We start from the raw sequence: 9377 nt of genomic DNA on the forward strand, positions 1-9377 counted from the left end.
TGAACCCACAGTCAACTCTCCCTAGTCCCACCGTCCGTTAGCCCACTTTTATCCCCATCTGCCCTCCTCCTGTAGCCTGAATCGCCATGCCCAACAGTCAGTCAAGTTCCTACCAACAATATACACTCATATTCCTCTATTGCACGTTGCAAACAAAGTGACAAGGCAGTTGTTTTACTACAAAATCATGCTACCTGACCTTAGCCAGACCCAGATCTTTTTATTTATCTATAAATTAATCCCTACCATCTTTATAACTTTAAGAATTTCCTCAAGTCCTTCAAGTTATCCTTACCCTTATAATTTTTCTACGTATTTCCTGCTTTTCTTCATCTCCAACTTTTCTTAAGTTCCTCAGTTCCAAAATTTAAAATGCCAGACAATACAGAACAGTGGAAAGACATAAGCTTTAAAATCAGATTTGGATTCAAATCCCCACTCTGCCACTTTATAGTTAGTTATGTGAACTCTGGAGAGGAACTAAATTCTCTGAGCCTGTCCTCATCTGTAAAAAATGGAGTTTTGTAAGAACCCAAGATAGTATATGTAAATCACCTAGCCTGATATCAAGCACTAAATAAAAGTCAACTGTTATTATAATAGTTCCAATTGGAAGTTAGGAAATAAAAGTGATGGAGGCAATACTTGGACTACCCTCAGCACTAACCTCTTTATTTTTTCCAAATTATCTCTCTTAATCAGGATTTGTAATAATTACAGATACGTGTCATTCAACAATCATACCTTAACAGGCAACAACCAGAACCATTTGTGCTTTGAATTATTAATTTTTAGAAGCTGTATGACCCGCACAAATATTCTTGTCTCGTGGTATGGTAGAACACAAGCAATGAGGCTATCTTGATTATAAAGGTGGATGTGGAACCTGGGGAAAAAGCAAATAATTCAAACTGACACAGAACTTACAGGCACATGTTTCCCTATACGTCCAATCAAATTATCAATGAGCCAAAACTACTTAGAATGAATAACAGTAAAACCAACCACATAACTATTAATATAAGCAAGATACAGAGCACAGAAACATAAGCCCTCTATTTTGCATTAAAGTACTCAACAGGTTCTGCCAATTCTTACGCAGTAATATTTTTTAATATTCCATACCAAAATTTATATTCCATTCACTCTCAACTGTTTTTAACCTATCATTACATTAACACAACTGTGGGATCATTTCAGTCAAACCACAGAGAAGCAACTGGTCAACCAGGTAGCGATGCTCAGCTTCTCTCCATGCCTCAAAGCTCACCTTTCACAGCTTCCTCAGCTTCTCTAATTATCACAATTTTAAAACTAAAAGGCTAATTAAAAAGAAAACCACATTACTTTCTTTTAATAAAAAAGATCAAGTTACAACCCTATATAATTTGTCCATGAACTCCACAAAACTCTGCATGGGTGCCACCACTAGTAACAAAAGACAGATTTATTAATTCTCTCCGAGACATTAACTCCTTTCTAGTCTTCAAGACCGAGCTCAAATGCCTTTTTCAAGATGCTTTTCCTAATATTCCCAGGCAAGTGATCCCCCTCATGTCTGTCTAACCTCCCCCATTTTTCTTAGAGCATCTTTCTGTATCTTAGAGTATCACACCACTCTGTCTTTTATTAGTTTTACATGTGGCTTTAGTACTAGTCTAGACCTTACTTTCTCCACCAAGCTTTCCTCACCTACTCCACGTGGCAAGCAGTTAGTGCCCCAAACTTGGCACCTTTATTGTAGCATTTATTTCAAAACAGTAACCAAGGGCAGCCTACTCATCCTTGTATAGAACTTAATGTTACATGAATCAATTGCATGTAAATGTAAAAAGTGCTCCTTACATGAATTGATCTATTTCAGGAAAATTAAATGCTAGAAGACAGAAGAAACTATTACAGACCTGATTATTTTTTGTCTGATGGCTCTAATGTGCTGATAATCAGAAGACCCCAGTTAAAATTCTGTTTTCTCAATGACTCACTTGCTTCCTGAAGGGAAATCACTTTACCACGTCTTTAATTAATGAAACAAAAATCTCTCTACTCTTAAAACATATACATGGAGAATAAACAAAAATGTATAAGCTGTGTGACGTTAGTAAGAAAATAAACTGAGCAAACTTACTGAGACAATTCCAAAAGTGGATGCAAGATCAGACCTTGCACAAACTTGTATCTCAGCGTACTAATTGTGCGATGTAGGCAACTTAACCCCCTCGCCCCAGCTTTCTCCAACACGAAACGGGGTTAATACAGTAACTCCCCATAGGAATGCTGTGAGTACTGAGATAATGCGCAGAGTGCTCACCACAGGGCTTGGTGTATAAATGTCCAACACACATCAGCGATTATTGTTTTTCTAAAGTTACAGTGTTTTAATTAGAGCACAGTAGTACCCTCTTCCCAAACCACTGATTTTGTTATTTCAGCAAAAAGTTTAGTAATCCCCTTTGCCCCAAATACGCAGTAACAATTTGTAATTTGTAATGGCAAAGTGTAGAACTCATGAGGTTCGACCTCAAGACCCTCAGTAGTTCTACTTTTCACTATCAACAAAATAAGTTCAATAGAAGGGCAAGGTCATCTCACACTCATCGTGCTCACCTTTCCTCATCTCCAGATATCATGTCAATTTCTTAATTTCCTAATTTTCCTACTTTAAATTCTAAATGCTACCATTACTTAATTTTTTAAAAGATCAAAGTTGTTAGGCCACAATTATTTCTGTAATTCCCTTTGTTACCTGCGAATCAACCACTCCAGACACTTCTGCGCTGGCTTCAGCAGGAAGTAAGGGGACAAGTGAATAAGGAATAACGAAATGTTTTCATCCAGCTGTTTGTTCACTGCTTTGGTCTGAACGCTGCGCTCCAAGGTTTTTGCCAGCTGGCTGAACAAGGGTGCTTCAAACTGCTCAAAGGAAGGGTCGATTCCAAGTAGCTCCTCCAGGCCAGTGCATCCTAGGAAAAGGCCAGTTTATTTAACAATTCTTTGCAAACACACTCATCTCACCCCTCTTTTCCAGTTTCACTTACCCCTAAAAATCGTTGATTTCTTTTAGCATGTATGCTCTGTAAGACAGTCCCAAACATGGATTTCTAGTTTTCAGCTAAAAAGTCATATTACACCAACTAAGAGAACAAAAAGTTCTTCCTGGCAGGGGCCTCCCCTACCCCCTTTAAAAAATATCCCCTACTGTAACTATAATAGTCTTCCTAGCCGATGAGAAGACTCCTCCACCCTACTCACTGCCTCCAGCTTCTTATGGCTGCTCTCCCTCTCTATGCGTTAGACGACTTCCTTCACCTTGTTTTATCATCTGTGAAATTCAGATACTATAACCTATACACACTTCAAGCATCTAGCGTATGATTGTCACTCTTTCCGTTAACACCTAAGTCAACAAGTTAGAAGCTGCAAAGCAAGAGGGAAGGTCAGAAAACAACACAATACTGCAATATCCAGAAACAAACGCTTTGAAGACCTTTCTACGTTAAAGGGTAGCTCACCAATGGCAAAGGCGGTGTCCCTGTCGACAGTGGCCGCTTCCTTGGGGTCAAACAATAAAGAGGCAACTTCATCTCTAGATAAGAGGCTGGGATCACTCTGAGGGAGGGCGAGTCGTTGCAGTTGCTGGGCTAAGGACGTCATCTCTCACGCTAGAGGATTTCTGAAACACGGGCTAAGAAACATGACCACCGTGAGAAGTCCCTGCCAAACTGTAAGTCGTCTCCCGCTTAAATGCAAGCAGCAAATACCTCACGTACAAGCAGCTCTCCCCCGCACCCAGCGCTGTGGGGTACACAGAACAGGCTGCCTGGAACGCGCGGACTCGGCAGGTGCAAACCCTGAAGCAACAGTGTCAACAACGAATTGCAGACACGGGGGGCCGCGTTAAGACTCCCTTAGTCTGGCTCCGCATACTCGTAAACGCAGGAACACCTTACCCTTCCGTGGTACACCGCCAGACCCAGAGCTCCTACTCACCGGGAACTCGACTTCGGCAGGGCTTGGAACGCAAAATCTTAACAGCAGCTCCCACATGGACACCCAGACCAGTTCTCGCTCGAAAACTAAGAGCACGCCTGGGATAACTTCCGGTTCCAGACACTACGGCAAGAGAAGAGGTACAAGCTTGGCGACAGTGCGATACTGTGACTCCGCCTCCTTGCTGACAGGCCCCGCCTTAGCCGGTCGAACTTCCGGCTTTGGGTCCGGCTCTCCGATGGGGCCGGCTTTCTGCCCCTGACGGCGTCCAAAGATTCCGGCCTCTGCGTACGCCTTTGTGAGCTCTCAGGATTTGTAGCCGGAGTCAGTCAATCCTTCAACCTAGATTCCCGAGATGACCCTCTCTGGAGATGCTGGTGCCGCCGCCTCGACCTGCGGGCCGCCCTGGCCCTGCTGTGCATTCCTGGAGGCCACTACTGAGGTTTTATTCATTCAAAATTAACCCTGTTGATATCTAAAATCTAAATCACCCACTTCACTTACACATGAATGAGTTTTAACAAATGAATATGTGGGTGTAACTGTCTCCCCAGCTGAGACATAGGAAATTTTTGTGGCTCTCAAGTTCCTCCAGCCCCTGTGCCCCGCTGCGGTAACCCCACCCTGACCCGGGCCACCGATCCTTCTGGCGTCACTGTAGTTAATGCTGCTGCAGAGGGTCCCGTGTGGATATGCTACTGTCTGTTCCCCAAGCCACGTGTGGTGTGCGCTTAAAACAACCAAAAGAATCTCCAGTCCTTTTTAGGGATAGTCAATTATCTACTTTTCACGTGCCTTGCAGAGAATAACATGATTTTTAAAGTTCTGGTGGCATCTATCTCAGCCTTACAAACAGACCTCTCAAAGGATTTTTTTGTGTGTGTGTCCTAATGTGTCACAGTCATTTTACGTTCAGAGAAGCAGTCAGCTTTGGGAGAAATTAAAGTAGTAAGAAATGAAAATCAGGCCTATTTTATCCACAAGACGTATTTGCTTTAAAAAAAATCTTCAATATATATTTTTAAAAGCCTTATCAGAGTGAAAATAAAAAGAAAGATGCTCCGGGTATTTGGTTCAATGCTTTGTATGTCAGTCCCAATGATATATGGAACCACGCAGAATTTTATTTTGGAAATAAACTGGGAAACTAGTTTCTAAACTAGAAGAAAACAAGTCAGAGTTTCATAAATATAACATTTTCTTAAAGCTTTGTTTTAAAAATATATACCATAACCTTGAATTATACCTTTTTCTCCATTTTAAACGAATTCTTCGGATGTGTTCTTGATTGTTCTCTGATTATTGCCTTACCAGTTTGTGTCATTACATGCTTGCCTCCCGGTTGATCATTCAGTCGAGGACCAGAACAAACTTACTTTCTCAGTTGTGATTTGAATTTAAAATATCAGTTATAAATCAGATGTGGCTCTGTAATTCTATCTAATAATCATTTGCATGGAGTTTTCTATTTTACATTCATTAAACTCATAATTTTAGCTATACCTGATATTTATCTCTTAATGCAAGGATACACATTGATTCAAAAACCGTGTTTTAACTATGCATTCTTTAATCTGGGGGGGATTTCAGATGGCAGAGCTGTGAATTCTACTCCTCATTTCCATCATTGTTCATGGCAAGGACTCTGCCCCCAAAAAGCAAATGTGTAAGAGTGATTTGAATGAAAGAGCAGTTCCTTACAGGATATTCTCCCTTTCACACCCCACCCCTTTTATTATGAATATGATCACTTGGAGTCTTATCACCAAAAATTATAATTATCTTTCTAGTAAGCTGGGAGTTGAAAAACATGATTTGGAAATCAACCAGACCGAGTACCTACTATACCTTCAGGAACCAGCAGATGGCGCAGAAGCATTTTCCTGACCTGGAGTGCATCCAGCAAGTATCCCTGGGTACCTTAGGTGGACCAGCAGTTTTCAAACTTTTAAAATTTGAAAATTGTGTACAATTATATGAAAATTGGTTCATTAAATCTTCCATATATTATAAGATTCCATAAAAATAATGCTTTTAAGCATTATGTAGAGAACCACAGGACTTAAAAATGTTTGGGTGTTCTTCACTGATGAGACTCATTCAGTTATCTGTTTAACAAATACATTAAATTGTAGGTGTGGGTAGCCTGAATCCCTCCCCTTCACCTCATTCTAAGTTAATTTCCATTGACTCTTTGCCACTGGGGAGGTTTTTGTGTTGATTAGGGTAATGGTGAAACAGACAATTAGGAAAGCCAGCAAGACGAAATTAATAGAATATAATGGCAAAGAGTTATCAGGAAATCCAGGGACGTTGGGTTTATGTGAGCAGAACTTGGGTCTATGTGAGCAGGATTTGAAGAAGAACTTGGGGTAGAGAGAGGGGTAAATCAAAGAGGAGTGCAGCTCCCTATGTGTAATATTAGGTAGGAAGTAGATAGACAGAAAAAATAAAAAATTTTGCTTTTTGTGACATTTGGATTCTCCCTGTGGTATTCCTAAAAAAAATTGTGTGAAGATTTCAATTTATTCTGAGTTCTCCTTGGGAGCCAGACTAATATTTCTTGTAGTATAACTCTATGCTATAGCTACTTTCAAGATCCAGTCAGCCAGGCTAGTTTTATGTTGGTTATTTAAGTATTGTAAATACTATTTCATAGTGACGTGATTATATAACTAGAAAAGTCAAGGATTCACTTCTAAAAACAACTGGGTATAGTATGGAATATAGGAAACTAGACAGGTACAGGTAAACACATGCAGACACACACATTCTTGTACATACCTGTGGCATTACTAACATTTTATCTGTAAATACCATAAGAAAATAGACTGACAAAATAAAGGCCAATTTCCACTAGTAACACACACACACCCACCCACACACACACTTTGAGAGAAAATTATAAGATCTTTGTGAAGAAACTATAAAACCTTATGGAAAATTAAAATGAAAGATTTGAATGTGTGGTGAAGATTGATAGTTATATTATTCTCCTGGCTACGAAGACAAATATATGAAATGTCTGTGTGCCATCTCAAGGTTGATTTACATATTTAATTCCATCTTAAGAAAAATCTCAGAATGGTTCTTTAACTTTGACAAAAATTTTTCCTAAGTGAATATAAAAGAATAAGTACAACAGAATACATTTTTTAAAATTCTCATAGGGACACAATAGAAAATACATAATAGGGGAGATTAGCATTATCAGATATTCATATATCACAAAGCAGTTACCCATAAAGGAATATAGCTCTCAGGCAAAAATAGACAAACAGAGCCCCAGTTCTAAAGAGCTACTTCAGAAATAGACTCCAATATGTGTGAGTATTTGACATAGTACAAGGTAAATATCAAAACCAATCAGGGAAGAAAATATTCGCTAATTGGTGTTAGGGTAAGTAATTTGGATGGAGTAAAAACATCAAAATGGATATTCAACCCATACGCAAGAATGTATTCCAGAATACCTACAAAAATTATCGTTCTGAACAGAATGGAATAACAGGGACTATATTTACACTGCCACTGGAAACAACCAAAACCTGGACAAAATATATGAAACAATGGTTTTCAAGACACCATGCATCTGGCAACCTAGTTACCAGTAATCTTAGAGCGACGTGAAATACATGAGGTGAGCCCCACTTTACTGCCTGGGAGAGTTTCCTGGCCTTATAAATGAATGTATAAACAAACTTGAAAGACAAACAACAGTGAAAAAACGTGTAAGAGAAAAGGATAATATATGTGTGTATATGTATGCATATAATACCTCAATAATAATGAAAAAACAACAACTAAGATTTCAATAGAAAAAAAAGCCAAAAGACATAATTAAATGATTCACACACACAAAAACCAATTATTAAATTTATGGGAAAATGTTCAACTCTGTTAGAAGGTGAACAAATGTATATTAGAATAATGTACCAGGTACCTACTAAATTAGCAAAATTTTTAAATAGTCTTATTCCTGTTAAAAGATTTTAATTCATATTTTCAAGCATTACCAGTGATACTATAAAGTGGTGTCACCCTTTCAGAAGCAATTTGGAAATACCAACCACTCAAAATATGTTCATACCCATTAATTTACTAATTCCATTTCTGGAAGTCTGTAACAATCCAACATTCCACAGCTATAAACAGACTTATCACTTTATTGTGTGGGATGGTGGATTTTAAAAAATACAGTTACATATAGTAAGTATAAGTACAGTTAATAAAAGTATTTTTAAATATAAACTTGTAAAAACTATAGTTTAATAGTTTTAAACAAAAATAATCAAAGATCTTTTCTAATTTATGCATGCTAACCATTTTTACATGGTGTCATTTTCCATTTTAAATCAGCCTCTAATATTTAAACCTTACTATAGTTTTTTTCCCATATATCACCCCATATAGCTTAGTAGAGACAATAATATATCAACAACTATTTAAATACTGATGCACATTTTAGGCTATGCTATTTTAAATGCTTTTCTTTAGTCTGGAACAAAGAACATACTTTGAAAAAGATATTCAGTTCTGGGAGTCAGGTTTCTGTAATAGAAGGAGTAGTGGAATGAATCCAATCTGTTTGATATACTTATAAAGATATGCAAGTTTTCATTATGCATCTCATAGGACCTTTCTGTAAAAGTCCATATACTAATAAAAATGTTAAGCTACAAATGTAATTGCAGACATGAAAGGATTTAAGGCCTTAGATTAAAGGGTGATATTATTTATATATAAAGTAGCTATTACTTTGGACTATCAGAAAGGTAAAGGGGGAATCCATTCCATTAAAATTTCCAAAATTGGTCAGGTCCAAATTATTTGACTATTTTGAAGTTGGGAAGATGATAGCAGACTTTTATTTTCAGTGTCAGGTGTACAAAACAATGTAATAGTTAGACATTTACACCCCTCACAAAATGATAACCTCCCACCCCCCAGTCTACTACCCCTCTGACATCGAATATAGCTGTTACAATTCCGTTGACTCTAGTCCCTATGTTCACTACACCTGATGATGGTAGACTTTTAAAAAATTGGGTGGACACCAGCAAAGTCAGTTCTATTGTACTTCACATATGTTGTTAGTCTTGTGTTTTCATTGAATGTGCTTTCAAACATTGCAAAAGATCTCAGAATTTGGGGGGAGCCATGGCTATTGTACAAGAAGTATATCAAAGACTACAAAATCACAGAATGAAATGCTTCTCATATCTCCTTCCAATAATAAGGAGTATGGGATCACAGTGCCCCAACTGTGATGTGATAGTAGTTTGCATAATTTGTAAGTATAGCTGATTTGACAATGCTTTATTGGAACTTATGCCAAGATCACCAATAAAATGAGTTTCTAAGTAGTATCAGGTTTGCCACTATGT

General features: G+C 38.1%; 1 protein-coding gene across 2 annotated transcripts in view; it reads right to left on the reverse strand.

The window, feature by feature from the left end:
• HEATR1 (HEAT repeat containing 1) overlaps window positions 1-4138 on the reverse strand; it is a 45386-nt gene extending 41248 nt beyond the window's left edge. The window contains exons 1-4 of one of the 2 annotated variants that reach the window (XR_012490812.2): window positions 3991-4138; window positions 3513-3685; window positions 2747-2963; window positions 745-886 (exon numbers count right to left, since the gene is read on the reverse strand). Coding sequence is in view for 1 of the 2 variants with exons in the window: in XM_019746958.3 (XP_019602517.3) it covers window positions 745-886; window positions 2747-2963; window positions 3513-3654 (501 nt within the window). In the remaining variant the exon portion in view is untranslated. The remainder of the gene's footprint in view (window positions 1-744; window positions 887-2746; window positions 2964-3512; window positions 3686-3990) is intronic. The other variant, XM_019746958.3, reaches the window with a different exon arrangement.
• Window positions 4139-9377: the final 5239 nt, after the last annotated feature.

This window comes from Rhinolophus sinicus, chromosome 6 (genome assembly GCF_057876585.1).
Source record: "Rhinolophus sinicus isolate RSI-liver-muscle chromosome 6, RSI-T2T, whole genome shotgun sequence".
NCBI classification, from domain to species: domain Eukaryota; kingdom Metazoa; phylum Chordata; class Mammalia; order Chiroptera; family Rhinolophidae; genus Rhinolophus; species Rhinolophus sinicus.